At 45.2% G+C, this 23,079-nt stretch overlaps 2 protein-coding genes and 1 long non-coding RNA gene across 5 annotated transcripts in view; 1 reads left to right on the top strand and 2 right to left on the bottom strand.

Moving 5' to 3' along the window:
- Cilp (cartilage intermediate layer protein) overlaps positions 1–3,627 on the bottom strand; it is a 59,981-nt gene extending 56,354 nt beyond the window's left edge. Inside the window, exon 1 of the mRNA XM_078049471.1 lies at positions 3,489–3,627. The gene's annotated coding sequence lies outside the window, so the exon portion shown is untranslated. The remainder of the gene's footprint in view (positions 1–3,488) is intronic.
- Positions 120–22,150, bottom strand: Parp16 (poly(ADP-ribose) polymerase family member 16). 3 transcript variants are annotated; one of them, XM_013359986.4, is made up of 8 exons: positions 22,007–22,150; positions 21,291–21,591; positions 15,000–15,137; positions 12,138–12,344; positions 8,566–8,737; positions 6,984–7,125; positions 5,094–5,175; positions 120–3,644 (listed from the first exon to the last, which is right to left on the bottom strand). In XM_013359986.4, exons 2-8 carry the CDS (start codon positions 21,459–21,461, stop codon positions 3,501–3,503), a joined length of 1,056 nt encoding a protein of 351 aa, XP_013215440.1. In that variant the 5' UTR covers positions 21,462–21,591; positions 22,007–22,150; the 3' UTR covers positions 120–3,500. The 3 variants fall into 3 exon arrangements, with proteins under 3 accessions (XP_013215440.1, XP_005316758.1, XP_005316759.1); XM_005316701.5 differs by lacking the exon at positions 120–3,644 and having other exon boundaries at positions 3,738–5,175; XM_005316702.5 differs by lacking the exon at positions 120–3,644 and having other exon boundaries at positions 3,738–5,172.
- On the top strand, positions 16,712–19,977 carry LOC144377721 (uncharacterized). Its single transcript, XR_013438742.1, has 2 exons — positions 16,712–16,805; positions 18,572–19,977. It is a non-coding gene; the product is annotated as an uncharacterized LOC144377721 (long non-coding RNA).
- Positions 22,151–23,079: the final 929 nt, after the last annotated feature.

Below are 23,079 nucleotides of genomic sequence, written 5' to 3'. Positions count from 1 at the left end.
ACTCCCTGAAATCAAGCAACAACTTTTGCTAAACACTCACTCATCCCACTGCCTTACCAATGCATTTTTATCTTCACATCTAACTTCAATCTCCTTTTGCCAATATTCAGCCATGACTCTGCTATTGCAAGGAAATTTATTTCATCCTTTTGTCCATTTATTCATTCAACAAACTTTCTTGGGCCCCCACCATATATGAGGTACACGGGTATACAAAGCTGACCTAGAAATTTGCAGTTGAATTTCAATGCAGGAAACATCAACTTCACTACCAGATTTTTAACAAGCAAAGCACAGGCCAGTGACAGGTATAAAGTGTTCAGTAAATGCCGCTTCCCCTCCAGTATACAGACACTGTAGCAGAACACTGGAAATTTTCGAAAAACCCATTCCAGGCGGACAAGGGCGCCAGAAAAGTGGGTGGGGACGGTGGTTTCTATCTTGCTTCAGAATGTTGGGATTTGTTTTGGATGTTCCAAATGTCAGGTTGGAGATGCATGCAAAGGAGAGGGGCTTATTCTAACCAGATCAGAGGTAGAGGCAGCCCAGGACACTGTCTCCATGGTGCAAAACCTCAGACAGTTTGGAAACAAACAAACCCATCCAGAGGGGGGAGACGACAAAGGCAAAAACAAACAAAGACCAAGAAATGGAAAACTCAGGAGGTGGGGCAAGAAGAGAGGAGAGGAGTGGGGAGAGAAGTGCGGGGTGCAGTGGAGGGGCTTAAGGAGGGGCCTGGTCCTCAATCCAGCCCTGGGGCCTAAGAATCTCCATGGCAACAGGAAGGGTGAATGCGGAGGACTCCATGCCAACATAAACCTCCTGCGCTTGGCGGATGGGCTCAGATGGGATGGGACCATGTTCTAAAGAAAAATATCTGAATCGGGCTCTTTAAATCGCAAACTCCCCACCTTCTCCTGGCTTTGTAGGCAATCAATATTTAATGAAATGAATTAATCAGAAACAACATTGAATCATATCCCCTATGCCATCTCTCTCCCATCTACATATGTATGCTGATCCAAAACACCACAGTGAGACCCTTTCCTTTTGTAGTGGAAACTGACAGTTCACAGGATCCCTGAGCCTGACCTGTAAGAGGCCCCCTAGCCACTTCTCCCAAAGCTATACCACCTGACAATGGCTTTAGTGACAGAGGGTTGAAGGAGTTGGTTTTCACAAAACCAAGGAAGCTGGGGCCCCAAAATGATGTGGCTCCAATTGCACTACCATCTGGTCTCCCTGCCACCAGCTGACTGGTGAAGCTGCTGACCCCTCCACAGAGAGGGGAAGAGGTGCCTGCCACACAAGCCTAGGCTCCCAAATCCCAGCACCTCAAATTTGCCATTTCCTAGAATTGCTTGGCCTTGGATCTGTCTTCAATTTAAGGTAGAGCTGAGTGTCTCATTTAGGGTTTGTCTCTCTCCTACCTACCCATTCCCAGGTGCCCAAGGTCTCACACAATTCCCCATTACATTGTCTAGGACCAACTCATCCAGCAGACAAGGTATGCACTGTGCCTAAGGCCCACGTTACAAAAATGTTTTAATTTCTTTTAAGATCAGAAGGAAAGCTTTCTGCATTTACCAATGAAAGAAATTGTACAATGTAATTTTAAAACACTTTTTTTAAAATTTTAAGTTGTAGATAGACACATATCTTTATTTTATTTATTTATTTTTAATGTGGTGCTAAGGCTCAAACCCAGGGCCTCACGAGGGTAAGGCAAGCACTCTACCACTGAGCCACAACCCCAGCCCTTTAAATACTTTTTGAAAGAGGAAGTAGAAAACAAAAGGCAAAAGTGCCCAGGGCCCACAGAAGTCATAAAGCAGCTCTACCTTAGCATTCCTTCCTGCTCACTCCAACCCTCTGGACTCTAGGAATTCTATCCCCCACATCAAAATACACCTATCTGAAGACCTAGAGCTTCTGGAGGGTAAGATCACTTTTTATTTATCTTCATGTCCCCATAATCACATCAGGTATGGCATTAGCATCTTTTCAATCTTTTTTTTTTTTTTTTTTTTGGTGGTGGTGGGGAGGTAGGGAAAAAAAATAAAGAGTTAGGTTTGGAATAAATATTGCCAGAATGAATGAGATCCACTCCTCCTCCCTGCTCTCCAGCAGTGAGCTAATGTGACAGCAGATTCAGGCCAAAGCAGAGGTTCCTAATCTGCGATGTATGGCCAGGTCTTGAGGAACTAAGAACTCCTGGAAACTATGCATGAAACTCTGCGTCTATGAAGTTTTCATCCATATTCCCTACAGGAACTCCACTGCAACCGCCCCTGCTGAGTTAGCCAATCGTCTCTTACATGGTGAATCCCGGAGAAACTCCTCAGGTACAATCCTATTTCTCCACAGCATTTGGCACTGATCATCCAGCTTTTTTTTTTTTTTTTAATATTTATTTTTTTAGTTGTACACAATACTTTTATTTATTTATTTATATGTGGTGCTGAGGATCGAAGCCAGGGCCTTGCACGTGCTAGACAAGCGTTCTATTGCTGAGCCACAACGCCAGCACCCCCAATTTTTTTTTTTTTTTTTTTTTTGCGTGTGTGCTTGGGATTGAACCCAGGGCCTTGTGCATGCTAGGCAAGCACTCTACCAACTGAGCCACATCCCCAGCCTCCAGCCCTCTTTTCTGATTTCTGACACTTTGCTGTCTTGACTTCCTCCTGTTTTCCCTGGGCACTCCTGTTCTGCTCCTTTGCAGGCTCTCTGCTCTGTTAGACCATTAAAAAAAATAAAAATAATAACAGCAGCAGTAGCCAATACATATCAGCTATTTTTCTGTGCTGGCCCTATCCTTTCAGTTCTTTTAACCCTCAAAATAATCCTGAATCCATTCTCAACCACCAGCTTATAACATTCCTAAAAACAAAATCTCGTTTGCCTTGCTTAAAACCTCCTAATGGCTTTCCCTGGCCTATAGTTCTTAGGTCTTTCAAGACTTGCCCCTACCCCACTCTCCAGCCAAATTTCTCACCCCCTTCTTTTTCTTCACTCTAGGACACAGCTAGGAAAGAGGCTGTGTGTCCTGACCAGAGGGTGCTTTAGGTTCAGAAATTTCCCTTCTTCTCAGCTCACAACCCTCTACTTTTAGCTTCTCTAAGAACTGTAGGTCTTCACTTATGCTCTTCTCACTGCATTAAACACTCCTCCTCCCTTAGTCCAAACTGACACTAGTTGTGAGATGGACACTGACATCAGTCTGCCAGCCAGGTTTAACTCCCAGCTTGACCACTTCTCAGCCTTCTAACCTTGGGTAAACTCTCTGAGTCTTTAGCACCTTGTCTCTTGATACAGCCTGCTGTGAAGACTAATGAGATCAGTACATGTAAGATGTGGTACTACACGTTTCAACTCCACGCTTCCTAAGCCCAGACCATATTAGGGCTCCTTACCAAGTGTTTCCCAAAAACTCTTATAAAATCACATAATGCCAACCTCACTCCCAAAACATCCGTCCGTCTGCCCACCTTGCCAGACTGTCAGCTCCATGAGGGCAGGGGAATTTTTGATCCTGCTTGTATTCCTAGTGCCTGGTACACTGTAGGTGCTCTTATTGGGGTCAGTGACAACAAATCCCACCTACTAGATATCCTGGTGATACACGCTCTCCAGCAAATGGTCACCTTGAACAAGGAAAGAGAGGATAAGATTTTTAACAACAGGGCATACACAGCCGACTCAGGCTCAGGCTGAAAGCAGCCACAAAGACAACTCAGTAATTAGGAAAATATCTTTATTATTTTTGAAATGTTTCAATATTCAATGTAAAAACCATGACAGTGGCTTTTTCACAACTTTATAAATTGTAGAAAAATGATTCTTCCCCTTCTTTACAGCAGTCTCACCCCCAAATTGGACAGGGCTCCATGACAGCTGAAACTCAGCAGGACAAAGGGAACAGACAATAGGACCAAGTCCGGCTGCGGTTGTCCTGGCGGCCGAGGCTCTTCCTACACTTTAAAGCCCTGGCTGAGTCCCAAAGACAATGACCCTCTGAAGGAGGCTCAAATCATGTGGATTTGTGACATGCTAAGTAGGCCTGTTTCCAAGGCCAGCAGCCCACCAATGGCCTGCAATGTGGCACTTGAGGCTGGCAGGCCACAATCAAGGCAGCTTTGTGAGAATAAGAACAGGAGCAAGCCTGAGGCTCAGATCCTTCACTCTAGGACACAGCTAGGAAAGAGGCTGTGTGTCCTGACCAAAGGGTGCTTTAGGTTCAGAAATTTCCCCTCTTCTCAGCTCACAAAGACTACTTTGTCAAATAGCTATTTAAAAAAGTCAGAAAACAATCATTTGGTTTCATTTCAGCTATAAGCAACAGTTGGTAATTTTTAGAAATAGATGTCTTGAGTTGCTCAGGTTAAGTCTGAAATTTTTAAAAAATCAGGGCCCTGACTCCTTCCTTTTTCTTCCATGGTTTGTGGGGAGGGAGGTACAGCTGTAGCAGAAGGCTGTCTGTTGATTTGAGAAAACTGTTAAAATGTTTTGCACTCACATACAAGAACTGATGGAATCCAAAAACCATCCCACTGACTTTTATGAGAAACATGACTGTCCCTCTTGGGTGTCTCAAGCCAAAACAAGGCAACCGCCTCGTGATTTATAGTCCCCACTACACATGTTCCGCCTTCCAGAAGGCATGAGAGAAAGGGCCAACCTCCGCCAGGAATGATTGTAAACATACCACTGACAGCTTGGACACTTTGTTTTTAAATGCAGCAGGACTTTTTCCTTTGGCCCTGGCTGAAGAGCCAACTCCCTAGGTCTGTTCAGGAAGGAGCAGATGGGAGGGCTCCCTGAAAACTATGAGTGAGGATCCAGGCGTCCCAACAGACTGGAGTGTGGCTGGGAGTATCATCAAAGGCAATCAGTACATTTATGGCATTTTAAAAATTGTCCTGTGACCCTCAACTAGTCCCCAGGCTTGACCTGGCCGGACATGAGGCACAGGAGGTAGGAAACAAGCTATCTTAAGGCACATGGTTGAAGTGGTCCCCACACCAGATCCAGAAAGATTATCTTTTAACGCGATTCCAAAAGTGTTGGAAAGCAGAGGAGTTGATGACACTCACTATGAGCAGTAGCAGCAGATACAGGAACATCATGACCATGAACCAATGGCTGGAAAACCAGGAGAGCTGGCTTGAAGTCCTGCTGAAGGGGAAAAGAGTGATGTTGGCAACAGGAAGGAAAAAAAAACATTTTTAAAAAAGTGTATGCAACATGTTCTGGCTCAAAGAAGATGAAATGATGAATTTCATCCTCTGCATAGTTATGAAGTGAAGCTTCAGGATACTTTGCCCAAGAAATCTGGGACTGTCTGCTCTGGCACCAGCATGCCTTTCAACAGAACATTTTCTAAATGTACAAAGACAGCTATGCAGTGAGCTCACCCTGATCTTCCCTTTGTATGTCCTCGTTTTTACCTTTTATAACCCATCTTTTCTTAAGCAAGACTTTGGATTCTGTAAGAATGACTTAGCTCAGGGTATCTGCCCAGATGGTGGCAGGCCACTTAGCAAGTCTTTTTCCTTTCAGACACATACAGATATAAATCCGAGCTGGGAAATCCTCTTTGGCCCACTAGGAGGTGTTCTAAACCATCCAAGTGTTCACTTAAGATACACTCCAGGAACTATGGGAAAAGGATTGGATTTTTTTTTTTTTTTTTTTTTTTTGGCATATTGGGGATTGAACCTAGGGTGCTTTACTACTGAACTCCATTCCCATTCCTTTTTATTTTTAATTTTTTTTACTTTGACACAGGGTCTTATCAAGTTGCTGCAGCTGGTCTCAAACTTGCAATCCTCCTGCCTCAGCTTCCTAAATGAGTGGAATTATAGGTATGGGCCAAATGGAATATTAAATAGAAGTCAGATGTTTCTTTAAAACCAAAGAATATTGTTCCAAGATTTAGAAACCTTATACAGATTACCCAAATTTAGGTGGAGGCTGGATTTTACTTGCATATAAATTCTGGAAGCATGGAAAGCACTGGTATGCATAAGAAGCAGGACTTTAAAAATGACCCCTTTTCCTGTCAAACTAGTGCACCTGCTGCTGATATGCATGGGAAGCTCTACCATGGGCTCCAACAACATGCAAGGTCTCTAAGTGACCCCCAACTCTTAGAACACTACAGATCCTCCCACTGCCACACTAATGAAATGGGACTAGACATTCACCATAGTTCTTCAGAGCCAAAGGTCCTTATTTTTATTGCACTGGGGATTGAACTCAGAGGCACTTAACCACTGAACCCCATCCCCAGTCCTTTTTTATATTTTATTTACAGACAGAATCTCACTGAGTTGCTTAGGGCCTCAATAAGTTGCTGAGACTAGCTTTGAACTTGTGATCCTCCTGCCTCAGCCTCCTGAGTTGCTGGGATTATAGGCATGCACCACCATGTCCAGCTAAGGGTTCATTTATTCTTTGAAGGTTTAGGGATAGTGCGTGTTAATCAAGTGCTCTCCCACTGAGCCTCACCCCCAGCTTCAACACCTCATTTTGGAGATAAGGATAAAGCATCTCAGATCCATGGAGGGGCAGGCAGAGGGTCAACAACCATGGGGAAAAGTGACTGAGCTAGGCTGCACAGCTTCAGCCAGTGACCCTTTGCTGCCCTGCCTCTCAGCTTAAATCAGTGGGTTTCAGACCACAATTATGGGCCTTGTGGCTAAGGGGTCACAAATTTGGCTTCATTCCACCCCTCATAGAAAGACCTATGTTTACAAATCTTCTTATCTTCTTCACTAGAACATATGGACCCTATTGCGTCAGGACCATATCTCCTCTGACTCGTATGCCCTCCTCACCATTTCTAGCTTAGTACTTTATGTATTTTACATAGAGTGGAGGCCTAAGGCTGAAGGAAAGCAGCCCTGGTAAAGGTGAAACCATCCTCTGAATACAGCCTTTAGTTGGCCTCCTATCCTTCACCTAGGGACCATGCTTCTTACCTCTTGGGTTGCTTCTGTGAATATACCAGAAGGTACTTCACTCGCAGGAGCTGGTTATTGGTGACCACAAAGTACTTAGGAGGGATGTCGCCCCCTTCGCTATGTTTGATTCTTGCTCTTCTTCTGTCTATCTCCTTGGAATCTGAATAAAGCAAGTAAAGCACAGTTTCACTGGAGCGGGGCAGGAGGGCAATTTACAATTAACTAAAGAAGCAAAGTAGAAATAGAAATGAGTCAAATCTCCCTATCCTGAGGAAGCAAGCCCTGGCGCGCTGAGGTATGAGCCTGTAGGTAAATGTGAAACGGCACTGAACCAGAGAATCTGGCAGGTAGGCAGGTGGTCAAATGGGGAGAAGAGAAAAGGAATAGGAAAATATAAAGAGATACAAGGAAGAAAAAATGCAGCTGAGTGGAAAAGTAGAGGGAAGCAACAAATTAATAGCCACACCAAAAAAAAAAAAAATTACTCTAGGATGGGCAGAGGACTTGATCTGAAACAAGGCCCTTCCTTAGTGGGTATTTTTAATAAACCATGCTAGATTTGAGCTTCTTGGAATACTTTATTCCACCCTTCCTACCAAGACTATTTTAAAACTTTTTCCTTTAACCACATGAAAAGGTTTTAACAACAAAAAAAAAAAGAAAGAAAAAAAAAAAGAACAAAAACAGGGCCAAACTGTGTGTCAGCAGAGGCTACAAAGTTTTATTTTGATGTTTAATGTCACCATTTGCAAACTTCCTAAGAATTACAAATGCAAACATTCGTGCCCTCTGGTTTGGGAGGTAGTGTGGGACCTGGGCCTATTCCTCAGGATTCCAGTTGTTTTATATTAGAGGCCAGAACAATCAGTTTTCTGAATTCTCCTCTTCTTAGTAAAACTGGCAGGCCAGTTGTGGAGACTGGACTGACAGTTAGTTCTATGACTCTTCTGCCTTGAAGGAAGAGAACACAGCAGGGGGCACAGGGCATGCAGTTTGAGGGACACATCAGGGCAGTGAAGATGAGGCAGCCAGCTAGTCATCTGCTTCCTGGAGAACCCAGAACTTGCTCCCTGTGGCCTCAGTTGTCCCTCACACCCTCTGGGGCTCCAGCACACACCAGGGTAGATCAGAGGACCTGGACCCAATGTTCTTAGCTCTAGGTTAGCAGGTATTTGTTGAACGTCAAGTATATACCAGACTCTCTGCTGACACCAGATGCCCAAGAATAAATAAGACCTAGATCAATTCTTAGGGAGCCCGGATTCTCACCTTACATTCAGTTCTTTGTCAGATCTTGCCTCCTTCACAAAGCTTTCCCTGGCCACTTGGACCTGCAATGATTGCTCCTTTCTCTGAGTTGCCTTATCAGTCCCCTCATCTGGCCCTCCCTACCTCCAACCTGTGGTAAGTGATCTTTCCCAATGTGTGTTCAAAACCTAAGAAGGCTTTTCCCTCCTAGAAGGCAGGCCCCCTGAATTGCTCCAGACCCAGCCCATCCCTTAGCATGTGATTGGTGCTCTACCCAACAGCTGGGCCAACAAGAAGAGCCTATTACCCCAACAGAGGCCTGCAGCCAGGTCTGGACCACGTGCTCACTCACCCTTCTTCTTGGTTTGGCACTTGACATCTGGATGGTCAATGACTTCACACACAGCCACACAGCTAAGGATGGGGCCAAGGAGGCTGTGCTGCCACCCATGGCCATGGGGGCTGTAAATGAGGGCCAGGCTCAAGTCACTTGTGAGGTAGGTCCCCTCTCCAAACAAGGATGTCTGGAATGGTAGAGGCCAACAAAAAAGAAATACACACTGGTGAATGTAGAGTTGGCACAGCAACAGGGCACTGGTCTTTCTTCAATACAGTTGTAAACACAAGATTTTCTCCATAGGGTATATTACTAAACACATTTCCACCTGATCACAGTTTTACTGATTGTGGATTTGGTCACCTAGCCTGGGAAACTAGCAATTCCTTGCAGTTAAGGTCCAAACAGACCTTGGTTTAAATCCTCCAACAAGCTGGCAAGTTATATAAACTCTCTGTGCCTCAGTTTCTGTGTTCACAGATGATGATAATAGTGCCTCCTTCATAAGGTAATAGGTGATTATTAAATGATATAACATACAGCAAACATGGAGCAGGACACCTGGCACATGAGAATGGTGACAATGTAAGGAGGGTACTCTATCACAGACTCTTCTATTACAGTGGGTATAGTGATTCCTGTTACATGACTGCATAAACAGGGTTACACTGCTGGACTTGCAAAGCCAAGTCACACCCTTATGTGCGGGAGGAAGTCACACCTGAGGGAGAGGCTAATCTGAGTCACTACTTGGAAAAGAAACAAGTCTCTCAGAACTGAGGGAAGAAATAAGGGAAGTAAACATGAAGGGCAGAGTAAGTTTTACTCTTTTGTGTTGGTGTTAACTAAGAAAATTGTGTCCAAGAGTCTAGGAGGCAGCTCCCAGGCAGTGGGTGCTAACTTGTACACTCCATAAGGAAGCACAGCAGGCAAGACTCCTGCAAGTGAAGATACAAATCCTTTGCCTCTGATAGACATCACTAATCAACCACGATGGCCGATATAACAATATCCATCATGGCACTTATTCATACTACTCAGGATCTTTCTCATAATATCCCAGGTGGCTGTGGACCAAGGGATAGCCTTTGTTATTCGAACTGAAACTCCACTGCTATCCATGAGCCACAGTAGGATATCTTAAGATGATGAGTGGACGTGAAGAGCTCACTCATGTATATCCTATGCTCTGGAATTCAGAAATATCCTATTCAGTTGCACCAGGCTGCCACTTTCTAAGCCTGGTAAATGAAGCGTAGGAGAAATATAAACCTTGGTACAGCCTTTGGGAGCTCCTTGCCATATTAGGCAGTGTTCCCCATGTCTCAAAAGCTGACATGGACCTTCTCCAGGGACACTGGACACCCTCTGATCTGACCCCACATCAGTTCTCTATTTACATCTGCCACGTGTTTGCCCTTCTCAAGAACTGAAAATCTTGTGAAAGGTGGTTAGGAGTAGAGGTGCACAAGAGTGAGAAGCTTGGGGTTTCTCTGCCATGAAAATAAGTCTCATCTGGCACATGGGCTTCTTCAAGCAAGTTCCTCGCTAAAAATCCAAGTAGAGGGGACCAAAGGGGATTCAGTTTACCAAAGGACTCTTTTTTTTTTTAATTTTAATATTTTTAGTTTTAGTTTTCGGTGGACACAACATCTTTGTTTGTATGTGGTGCTGAGGATCGAACCCGGGCCGCACGCATGCCAGGCGAGCGGGCTACCGCTTGAGCCACATCCCCAGCCCCCAAAGGACTCTTTTAAGACACCTCTAAACAGCAAACTCCCTAAGGATACTGAAATGAAAGTTGGGTATAAAGACTACGACCTGCAGGCAGCTTCCCCAGGTTGGCCCCAGTGTAAAGCCGAGGCCTTAGATTCCAGTAGCCTGGCCATAATAATAAACCAAGAGCCAGTGTAAACAAACCCGTCATCTTCAGAAAAACCCAACAGCACTAATCAGATGCAGCAGGGCTGGGAAATATCTTCAAAGCCTCGGGCTGCATCAGCCCCAAATGAGCCCAACCTCATGGAGCCAGCTCCTCAAAGACAAGGCAGATGCTGCCACAATGGGGAGGAGCCCACACCCTCCAACCACCCCAGATGCCCTCTCCAATAGCCTATAAAAGCAGCTACTGCTTCCTTGGCACAAAGTACATGTAGAAGCCTTTGTATAATAAACTCTTTTAATTCTCTCCTGTGCCACAAGGAGACTAACAGAGGTCTGTTCTACAGATGAGGAAACTGAGGCTCAGAAAGCTTAAGTCAATTTGCCCAGGGACACAGAGCTGTCAAGTCTGTTTAGCTCCAGGGCCTGTCTGTAACCTTCTTCCTACACCTTAGTGAGGGGTAAAATAAGTGCCAGCAGAGAAGGGATGGTTGACACTGTTTTAACTCCTAAAAATGGGAGGAAAGCAGCTTGAAGAGAGAGGAAAAGGACCTCTCTTGCCACATTGTGACATACCCCTCATTTTTTCCCAGGGCTGACACTATTAAAGTGTCCCCTAGGAATACACTTCTCAAGCTTCAGTGTCTTATCAATCACCTGGGGATCTTTTTAAAGCATAGATTCTAATCAGGTAGGCTGAGGTGAATCCAAGACTCCATATTTCCAATAGGCTCCCAGGTAATGCAGATGCTGTCTGTGGGGGCGTCACATTGAGTAGCTAGGGCTGGTCACAGGCTAGGGTCACTGGAGGGTTTTTACAGTATACTGACAGCTGGCAAAATGGTGCATGCCTATAATCCCAGTGGCTCAGAAGGCTGAGGCAGGAGGATTTTGAGTTCAAAGCCAGCCTCAGCAAAAGTGAGGCATTAAGCAACTCAGTGAGACCCTGTCTCTAAATAAAACACAAAATAAGGGTGAGGATGTGGCTCAGTGTTCAAGTGACCCTGAGTTCAAACACCAGTACCCAAAAATCTATTAATTAATTAATTAATTAAAATAAATAAAAAGAACGGGGAATGTAACTTAATGGTAGTGTCCCTAGGTTCAATCCCTAGTCCAAAAAATAAATAATAAATTATGCTGATGTTTAGGTCCCACTCCCAGAACCTGATTTAATTGGTCTGGGATGTAGCCATGCATTGGGAATTTTTTTTTTTTTTAACTTTCTCTGATCTCTGTTCCTTTTTTTTTTTTTTTCAAAGAGAGAGAGAGAGAAAGAATTTTTTAATATTTATTTTTTAGTTTTCGGCAGACACAACATCTTTGTTTGTATGTGGTGCTGAGGATGGAACCCAGGCCACACGCATGCCAGGCGAGCGCGCTACCGCTTGAGCAACATCCCCAGCCCCCATTGGGAATTGTTAAAGCTCCAAATGACATAGATATGCAGCCAAGGCTGAGAGCCATGGATGCTTTTCAAACTGTAATCAGCATAGGAATCAGGTGGGCTAAAGGTGAGCCCAAGACTCTGTATTTTCTCAGGCTCCCATGTGATGCCATGAATACTGGTCTGCAGCCCACACTCTGGGTATCAAGGCCTTAATAAACCTATCCATCCCCATACCACTCTCCCCCAACAAACCCCCAGGGTTCTGGCACACACATCCCCATGCTCCCCCATGTCAGAGGGTACCTGCTGGGCCCACCTTGTTCAGATGGCAGTGCAGGCCATTGTGGATGATGGAATGGAAGTTCTCTAGGCGGCTACCATGGAAGGCGTAGATTAGGTCTCGTTCTCCTTTGGTCTCATAAAATTTGGCGTTGGCTGGGTCAAAGTATTCAATTTCAAATAGGAAGTCTGGGGCAGGGACAGGCGTGTGAGGGGCACCAGTCAGCCGCTGGATCTTTTCAAACTTGAAAACATGAAGAGAGTCACAATTTTATTTAGGAAGCTGGTAAAATGTGCTGCAAAAATGGGCCAGGCACAGTGGCACACACCTGTAATCCCAGCAATTTAGGAGGCTACGGCAGGAGAATCTAAAGTTTGAGACCAGTCTCAGCAACTTAGTGAGACCCTGTCACAAAATAAAAACTAAAAAGGGATGAGGATATATCTCAGTGGTAAAATGCCCCTGGATTCAATCCCCAGTCCCCTCACCCTCCACCAAAACTTGTGCTGTAAAAACGGCCTCCTAAAACCTGGAGCTTGACCCCTATGGGCTCCTAAATCATGAGGACAGAGACATTAATTTATAAGCAAGCTCAGAGCTTACAGTTCAATGCTTGCTTTCCTCTGATAATATTTTTCCCTATTGTAGGCTGAGAAGCACAAACTGGTCCTTCTAACCAGAGGACATTCTAATGTCTCTAACTTATTCCTTCTATATCCTCTGTTCATCTTTACAATATCTCATGAGCTACAAAGGAGAGATAAATTGCAAAAATAGCCACAAATTTTTCCTTTTACCCTTGTCTGTACACCCCTTTGCAATGTGACTTTGTAGACAAGGAATCTACTTCTCCACCCCTTGGATCTGGGCATGGCCACATGATTTGCTTTGGCAATGGGACCATAATATACATATGTCAGATTTAAAGGGCTTGACCCCCTTTGTTTGCTGCTGGAGATCCTTCCGTTTAGTTCAGGCTGGACTCCTGTGGGGTCAGAGCCTCACAGAGAAAGGCCCCAACCACTACAGTCAACCTAGCTAAAGCCCCAGAAATATAAGCAAGGTTACCCTAGGCCAACCAGCTCCAGTCAAGCCCATCCTACTCAAAAGAACCTGTTATGGTTTGGATGCGAGTTGTCCTTCAAAAGCTCATGTAAACTCTTCTGGCCTAAAATTGTGCTGGTCAGTTCCTTTAGACACAGCAGCAAAAAAGCTAACTAAAATAGAACCCAACCAACCCACAGAATCATAAGAGACAATCAGTGTTTCTCATTTTATTGGTTAAAGCTGATAAATTTGGGGAATGGTTTGTTATTCAGCAAAAGCTAATTGATACAGAAAGGCAAGCTCTTTTCTCAAGGAGGATAATCCTTTCCAGGGTACAGACTTCAACCTATACTAGTTTTCAAATAGTAGACAACAGAAAAGCCAATCTGTAGCAAAGTTTTCCTGGGTTATCAATGATTGAGAAAAAGAAGGGAAATATAATGAATATATTTATAATAACGTAAAGTTGCCATGATCCTTCCTTTGGAAGAACTGTCCTTTCTTCTGAAATCAAGACCTTTGTAAGTAATTTAATACTTACGATACTTTAATACTTATCTTTTTATAAAATGATAATACACAGTAGACTAACATCCTTAGGAAAAATTAAAAGCTAATAATTCTGGGTTTTTAACACCCCACATTTTAATGGAAATTTAATTGATTCATAATAATAAATTGAGAAACCATTGCCATATCTACTTTAACTGCAGTACACAACCTTTAGTAGGTGCTTGATGTCCATACAAGGTGTAAATAAACAAATGCACCTCTCAGTTCAACAGATGACAAGAGTAAAACCCAGGAATTAGCAGCCCAACCTGGCCCTAATGATCTCCTGACTCCCTCTCCAGGGTTCTTTATGTTATTTTACCATTCAATACAGATGGATGTCCCTTAAATGCCAGAACCAAGGTACCAAATTCTATGTCAGTTAGGGAAGTTTGTAAAATGGAATGCTCTCAAATTGAAATTGATTAATTATGTGAATAACAGTACAGATAAACTAGTGCTGCCCCTCAGAGGAAACAACACCAGGTCAGGAATCAGGTTCTACACTCTGGACCTTGTCATTCCAGCCAGTCTCTGGGAGACCCCAATCAGGCAAAGAAAACCAAATGATAGAATGTCTGACCTGTGCCAGAAACTGTGCTGTGGGGTGACAGACTTTGGGTCATTGCTCTGCTTTGAGGTAACTATTAAATTCTCACCTTGCAAATGGGGGAGAGGAGATTCAGTAATTGATTGAAGTAGGACTAGAGCCCAGAAATGACATTTTCCACTACTTGTGGCCCGTTTCCTGACAACTGGACTAAGCCCATGTTTCTTAAGGTGTGATCAGGGTCCATCCTTATCAGAATCACCTGCAGTGCTCGTTAAATAGAGTCATACCCAACATTCACTGAGTCCTTAATATGCTCTCTTACGCTCTGCTCTTAAGTGTAAAAATCCATTTACATGGTCAGTTTCCCAGTGGAATTATGCAATTATTATACCCACTTTACAGATGAGTAAATAGAAATGCTGAAATGTACCCAGCAACCTAATCAAGATCACAGAGATATGATATACAAGGCAGAATTCAGCTGTGAACTGCTACCGTTACAAAGTTCCTGGACCCAATGCCAGATACCACAGAATCACAATCTCTAGGGTAAAGTCCAGGAATCTGCATTTTTTTTATGGCCCCACCTCCAATTTATTCAGTAAAAGGACAAGGCACGAAATCTGCACTTTCAACAAGCTGCTCAGGCCATTCTGGGGCCCAGAGATATCCCAAAGTCACTGGACTCATGCTATCCCACAACCTTCAGCCCTAGGAATCTGTGATCCTTCAGACCAAAGCCTCACCTCTGCCTTCCCTGCACTGTGGATTGTCAGGACCTTTGAGGATAAAATCCAGCTCACCAGGTCCCAGGCCCATTGGTCTTCGTCTTCGGGGGATTGCAGAAGTTCCTTGAGGTTAGGTAACTTGCTGGCATCTGCAAGCTGAAGTAAAGGAAATCTCCATTAGTAAGGATGCTGCACAAAATGATAATCAGGGGCCCTCTAGTGGTAAGACCGGCCCAATTCACTCATTCCATATCAAAGAATTTCCTAAAAGCCAGGGAAATTCACAGGCCTAGCATTCCTTTTCCAAAGAACACCAAACTCTGAAAGCTCTGAACTCTAAAAGTTTTTTTTTCTTCCTTCCTTCTTTTTTTTTTTTTTTTTTTTTGTGTGTGTGTGCAAGTATGAAACCAGAGGCACTCCACCACTAAGCTACATCCCAGCCCTTTTTAACTTTGAGACAGGGTCTCATCTTGCTAAATTGCCCAGGCTGGCCTTGAACTTGCAATTATCCTGCCTCAGTCTCCAGAGACACTGGGATTACAGGTATGTGCCACCAAGCCTACAAGTTTTTTTTCAAAATACTCACTTGTTACAAATCCTAACCTGAGCTAATGTTAGGTTTGTTCAGTCTTTATATATGTGTGTGTGTGTATGTGTGTGTGTGTATTTTAGTTGTTAATGGACCTTTACTTTCATTTATTTATTTGTATATGGTGTTGGGAATTGAACTTGGTGCCTCACACATGCTAGGCAAGCACTCTACCACTGAGCTACAACCCCAGCCCTGTTCAATCTTTATGCTGTATACAAGCGTTGCATTTTGCTGCAGGAATATTAATGCATCTGAGGACAGATGGTGCCCTACTGCAGGTGATACTAAACACATGTATATGCATGTGTGAGTAAAGGGTGAGCAAAGCCTCCTCCCCTCAGCATGAAAATCAGCTGGTGCTAATTCTATGTCTTATTTATGGCCCTGCTTCACTCCCAGCCTTTGTGGTCCTAGCTCAGGGGCCCTTGAACATCTACTCCATGCTGGAGGTGAGGGAAGCATTAGAAAGGCTTCAAAAGGACCCTCAGTGGGGAAGGGGGTCAGAAAGCTAAATAATTGTGACTGAAAAGTATTCATTGTCATAACAAAGATGTTGCAGAACGACCACATGACTGTAATCTCAGCTACTGTGGAGGCTGAGGCAGGAGGATCACAAGTTTCATGCCAGCCTGGTCAATACAGTGAGACCTGTCTCAAAACAAAAATTTTTTCAAAGGGCTGAAGATGTAGCTCAACGGTGGAGCTCTTGCCTAGCATATGTGAGGCCCTGGGTTCAATCCCCAGTACTGGGGGTGGTGGGGAGCACTAAAGGGACAAGGCAAGTCTTGTTGGGTAAAAGGTGGGGGAGAGCTGGGGTTAAGTCAGGACCTCTTCTCAGAGGAGGTGCTTGTGGTCTGGCCCTCTTCCTGTGCATACCACTCAGCCCAGCATCTCCTGTGGTCTTCTTTTATGTTCCTGATCCACACCTGTTATCCCAGGATCATAGCTGAGTCATCTCAGCTGTCCGCATTACTCCTGTTCCCAAATTCCATCTGTGAGCCACACCCCTTACCCACAGTGCAGACCTAGGCACAGGTGTGTAATGGTGGTCCCTTCACCTTCTGAATACAGCCCTCATTGCTCTAAGGCTTTTTTTTCTTTTTTTTGTCTTTGCTCCCCCTCTCCTCATCCCTAAAATGATTAGGGAAACAATGTTATCTTTTCTTCCCCTAGTTAATTGCCTGGTGCACACAGCCACTACAGGAAGGAGATGCCAGCTGAGGATCAGGAAAGTGAGTATCTCCCAAATTAACAAGTGAATCCTATCATGCCATCAAGGCACCCTGGGACCCCCCTACCAGAGCACACCTGGAATATAACCCTAGAAGAGCTCCTTTAAAACCTCCCTGTCCCTCCTGATCCTGAGTCACAACCAAAACACAATCTGCCCAATTAAGTGTATGTTTCAGATTTTTTAAAAAATAATTTACCGTAATAGAATGGATCTCACTATGTTGCTCAGACTGGTGTTGAACTCTTGGGCTCAAACAATCTTCCCACCTCAGCCTCCCAAGTAGCTGAGGTTATTGGCATGTACCACAATGCTACCTGCTAAAAACTTTTTAGTATAAATATAATTTATGCAATACTTGGATCATACTTATACTAAGAAAATTACTTGTTGCTCAAAATTAAAATTTAATTAAGTGGCCTATATTTTTATCTACTAAATAGTAACATATCCTTAATAAGGCCCTTGGGAATCTGGTCTGGCCTCTCCATCTATCAGTGCCTCCTGCCACCAACCGCCCCCCCCAACACCAAATTATGATTTTTCTTCGTACTTCTGCTGATGCCTGTCAAGGCACTGCATTCAGTCTTCATGGCCAACCTAAAGTCACCTCCCCTATAAAGCCTGCCCTGATCACCCACTACCTCTGGACTTAACAATTATGGCAGAGTCTCAAGTTGGTAACTTGACCCTCTGGGGCAACCTCAAATCTGCTAAGACAACCACATCTCACTTTTCCTGGAGCCCCAGCAGCCATGCAGGAATCTGGCACAAAGTTCAAAACACAACAATAACAGCTTCTATTTGTTGAGCCTTTGCCATGTGCCAGGCACAGGGCTCAATACTGTGCACACACTGTCTCATTTATTTTCACAATAACCTATCTTAAAGGTGAAATTGAGGCTTGGAGCACTGAGCACCTCATAGCACACCTCACACAGCTATTCGGTGGCAGGGCAGGGACATATGAAGCCAGGTGGTCTTACTCCAGAGTTCATTCTAATCATGATACATACTCTCCTACCAAATGAATGGGAAAACTCAGTAATGGCCTAAATATTTTAGCCCAAAGGAGCAATCAGGTAAATTAAGAAGCTGCTTGGGAGCCTAATCCTGCATGTTGCTGGGATTCTCACTCCACTTCCCAATTAATACAATAAGATGTGGCTGCCTATGCCTAAGGCCTGTCAAAGATAGGGAGAACGATGTTATGTGTAGTATGGGACAGAGGTAAGAGACAGAAAATCTCCATGCAGGCAAGAATTTTGATCTACAGTTCGTGACAATGAAAGGCATCTGTCCACAACTGGATGGAGCAGAATGAGCATTCAGGAGGAAAGAGGCATCTCTGGGGACTCAGAAAAGGTAAACAGAAGAGTTTATAGAGGAGGCAGGATGGGAGTGGACCAACAGTGATGGCCAGGATTTTGAGGCTGAACAGAGAGCACTCCAGATTGGGGGGGGGGGGGGGGAAGCATAGCAGACAGGCAGAAAAGTGAGTAGACAGGCACACAAAGGTAGGTCCAGAGCTCAAATGCACCCAGGGTCAGAGAGGTGAAAAAAATGTGTAAGGGGAAGTCTGGGAAACAGTGGTGAGGCCTGATGACTAGAATCCCCGGCTTTACAAAGGGCCCAACCACAAACTTCCAGCTATAGCTGGAGGACAAGTTTCACCAAGGCCTTGCAACCTTGGATTTTTCTATTCTAAAAAGAAATCAGCAAACTGGATTTTTGTTTGTTTTAATTTCCCAATTTCTAAAATGCTAGAGAACAAACAAAACTGCCCACAGACCACACCTCTGCAGCCTCTGCTACAGGGAGTAAGGAAGGATCCAACCGGAGAGAAGACTGGAGGAGGCCTGACTGGTGGGCAGAGCTGACAGCCACAGGAGTTTAAGAAGCAGAAGTCTCTGGAACCAGCAGGGGTCAATGAAGAAGAGAGAGGACCAATGAGCTGGAAAGAGGCAACTCAAACTTCTGGCTTTGAGCAGGTGACAGGAAAGCCCGGGAGACACTTTGCAACCATCCAGATCATAGGCTCTAGGGAGGAGGCTCAGGAATTTGTTGTCCTAATGTTGCCACAGGTGATTCTTACCACAGAGGAAAAGTTGGAGCTATTCAAGTACAGATGATAGGCAATGTCCTCAAAGTGTTTGGTAGCAGGAAAGAACGAACAACTGAAAAAAAAAATATTTGTCTACAAAGGGGCCAGAAGTTATAGTTACTAGGCATGGGTAGAGGTGCTGAAAAGGAAATGAACCAAATATTCGTTGAAAATGAAAAAAGGTTACCAGCCTCCATGACCTTATTAGAGCAACATGGCCCCAAAATGGAAGTTGGGAATAGGGTAAGCCAGATATACTGCTTTCCAGATTTTGTTATATGTGCATGAAGTGCCCCAGGATCTTACTAAAATGCAGATCCCGGGGCTGGAGGTGTGGCTCAGTTGTAGGACACACACCTAGCATTCCTGAGAACCCGGGTTCAATTCCTGGCACTGAAAAACCAAAAACAAAAGTTCACCTTTGAGTCAGATACAGGTTCGAATGTCAAATTCTCTGGATCATTTCAATAACACATGTGACATGTGGCATGCCCCCAGAGGTAATGCCTTTTTTTAGGAAACAGCCGATTCCAGCCATGCCTACAGACTGCCAAGAATCTGCAGTGCCTCACGCATGCTAGGCAAGTACTCAACCACTGAGCTATTCTCCCAACAATGGTGCCCAGTAAGGAAGATAGTAACAGAACTGGATGGTTAGAGTCTGCCAGTGGCTCTAGAGAGAAAGGGTGACTGAATGGGACTGGCACAATGAGGGACAATCTGTCCCTATAAAGGAGGCAACTGAGACCACTTAAGTTGCCGATGGTGTCTTGAGGATTTATAGAAATGGGGGAAAGGTATGTCCCAAACGGAGAGCAACTGATACCTTTGAAGAGGGGAGTGGAATAGGGTGAGCTCTATCAGGGGCACTTGTACTTTACTGGTATCATTTGGAATTTTTTTGTTTTTAAGGTACTTAGGATTAAACCCAGGGGTGCATCACTGAACCAAACCCCCGCCCCTTTTTATTTTCTGACAATATATTGCTACATTGCCCAGGCTTGCCTCTCACTTGTAATCCTTCTGCCTTGGCCTCCTGATTAGCTAGGATTAAAATCATGTGCCACTATGCCCAGTCATTTGTATTTTTTATAATGAGAATATATTCAAACACTACTCACATAGTTAATATTTTTTGGTATGGTACTGGGGATCTAACCCATAAAAATAAAATTTTAAACAGCATGAACAAATCAAACCAACACACAGCTTCCTCTACAAGTATCCCACATTCATCAAATAAACCCAATTTGATTTGCCAAGTAGACCTTCAGCAGAAGACAATATGTTTGAGCATTCTAGCCTATTTGGAGGTATGTTTCTTGATGATATGCAACTAAATTGTGGGGCATCAATCTCCAGTGAGTTTGGTCCCTCTAATCTTAACCTCTCCCCCACACCACCTAAACAGGTTTCCCTCTCACCCTGCCACCACACTGCTCTTTCAGAAATGCACCTTGCCAATGGACCTCAACAATGCTCTGCCCTCCCAAGAACAACAATCTACACATGCAGTGTAGATTTTTGCATTTATATTCACAAATTATGACACCGACCTATAATTTTCTTTCCTAGTATCAGCCTTAACAGATTTTGTATCTAGACTATTTTTCAAAAAAGCTAGTCTCTTTTTCAATACTTTGGGAAGATAGATATAGAACTGGAAATGCTTATTCCCTCAGTGATTGGTAGAACTCACCAATGAAGCCAACTAGGCCCCAGAGTTTTCTTTGAGGGAAAATCTTTGACTACTAATTCAATGCCTTTAATGATTATAGGCCATTTTATATTTTATCAAATCATCTGATGAGTTGTACCTTTCTAGGAAACACCAAAGATTTGGACTACAAAGATAACTGATAAATGGAATGCTGATCCTAAGGTGAACTCTGCAAGAAATTAAATACCCTGTGACTCATCAGAAAAATAACAGCTCACATGTGCACTATGTGTTACAGTTTATAAATGTACTGCCCATATATTACTTCATCTTAAGATAAAAGTCTGGGTGGCTTTGGGGACTTTGGGTCTAATTATTTGCAAAGGGATGGGTAACTTCCTATTTAATCAGAACAGCTGATTCAGATCAACCGCCCATTGCTAGTCAGGCTAACAAATTTTGTGGAGGGCTATGCAACTATTAAATTTCTCACTTAACTCCTTACGGATCACTTGTCATTGACACGAGGAAGCAGTCAACAAGTGATTGGGAGTGTGTCAAAGGGTGTTAGGAGTGTTTTTGCCTGGTGGAAACCTTCCCTCGGGCCAGGCTGGGAATAGAAAGTCTAGGGTGGCATGTGTACTAACATGGGTGGAGTCGCCACTGCCTTGGTGCACAGGCCACTTGGCCCAGTACGCAGTGGGCGGACAGAGCACACTCACCAGGGCCTCGAAGTCCTTACAGTTGTGGCGAGTATAGGAGGCGGGGAAGGGCCGAAGCACCGAATCGCGCTTGTAGCTCTGCAGCGCAGAGGCGAAGAAGCTGCACCGGAGGTCAGCGGCCAGCACGTCGCGGCCGGCCGCCTCCTTGGCCGCCGCCCTGCAGGGCTGCATCCCAGGTCGCGGCGCGTTGCCGGGGGAAACGCGCAGGTCAGAGGCGAAGGCCCAGCCTGCGGTCAGCAAAAGACCAGAGCGCGGGGACAACGGGCCGTCGGGGGCCGGGGTTCCCAGGCCTGAGGAGCAGCTAGGCAGAGAGGCGAGATGACAGGGGTGAGAACGTGCTGACGAGCGTCCTCTATGGGGCGCTTGCTGCAGAGCAGACAGGACGGCTGAGGAAAGACCCAGCAGAGACCAGCTCAGCACCAGGGATAATGGGGCCGGGGATCCCAGGCCCGAGGAGGGGCTATGACAGCGATGAAATGACAACGGCGGGAACGCGCCGACACGTGTTATCCGCAGGGGCTGACCTAGCTGGGGACAGCCCCTGGGGGTCGACCGGCAGAGACGGGGAGCCGCGCGTACCTCCCAGCCCTGCCTCCCCCCGCGCCGCCAAAGCCCGGCTGCTCGCCCAGCTGCCCGCGGCGCCGCCTGCACTCGCCCAGCAGCGCACGCCGCTCTCCGTGCCCGCCCGCCCTATGGGCTCCGGCGCCCGGGCCTACCTCCCCTCCCCGCCGCCGCGCTCCCACGCTGCTCCGCGTTCCTCCCAGCTCAGCCGAGGGCCCGCCCCTTCCCGCGCCAGTCCCTCCTCCGCGCAGGTTGTGCCCGCCCACTCCGACCCGGAGCGTCGCGGTTAACAGGGGCGCGGCCGCCGGAGTGTGACGGGCGAAGTCGTCCAAGCAGCTGCGAGCCGTCTTCACTGCAGCCTCTAGCAGGAACTGACCTCAGGCTAGCTCTTGACCCGCCCCAGGACTTGACTTTGCCCGAGTTTAGCAGGCCGAGCCTGCCGGTCTCACCTTGGGGAACTCTTATTTCCTGCTGTGTCCTTCTTGGGTTATTTGCCTCCAAAACGGACTGGCTGCACAAAATGAGCCATTTACACCCAGAGAAACGGAGGCTCAGAGTAGTGCAATGCTTAAGATGACATAGCCAGGGGTTGGGGTTGTGGCTCAATGATAGAGCGCTTGCTTGACATGTGTGGCACTGGGTTCGATTCTCAGCACCGCATGTAAATAAATAAATTTAAAAATAATTAAAAGATCCATCGACAACTAAAATATATATATATTTTTAAATGCCATAGACAGACCAAAAGACCTTCCACTGCCTTTCAGCCTCCAGAATTCTCTGGGTTGCTTGTGTCTGGCCTCATATACCCCAAGATCCTTCTTTGGAGGGCTCTCTGACAGGGAGTCTGGGGAAAGAAGAAATGGAAGCAGAGGAAAATAGTAAACTAACCCTACAGAAAGGAGAAGAGGAGACTCCCTTTCCCTGCTCAGAACCTCATTGGTGAAAACACCACATTTTGTCATCGTGGTCAAGTGGAAATTTAAACACAAGACATTGCTGGATTCCTAGATCAAAAAAAAAAAAAAAAGACCTATAACTCCCCGCACTCACAACAACCTTTACAGGATCCTCTAAGTGAGAAATTTCCCCTCTTTGGCAGTGGCAGGAACGCTGAAGTCTGAGGTCAAAGAAGAGATGGTCCATGCCATTCCATGACTTTAGGAAGCAGAATGGGACCAGACTCCTAAATACCACAGTGCTGGGACCAGACAGTAGGAAGAGGTTA

This window comes from Ictidomys tridecemlineatus, chromosome 5 (assembly GCF_052094955.1).
Source record: "Ictidomys tridecemlineatus isolate mIctTri1 chromosome 5, mIctTri1.hap1, whole genome shotgun sequence".
Taxonomy (NCBI): domain Eukaryota; kingdom Metazoa; phylum Chordata; class Mammalia; order Rodentia; family Sciuridae; genus Ictidomys; species Ictidomys tridecemlineatus.
Note: the sequence above shows the minus strand (reverse complement) of the source record. Positions and strands in the feature narration are given on the sequence as shown.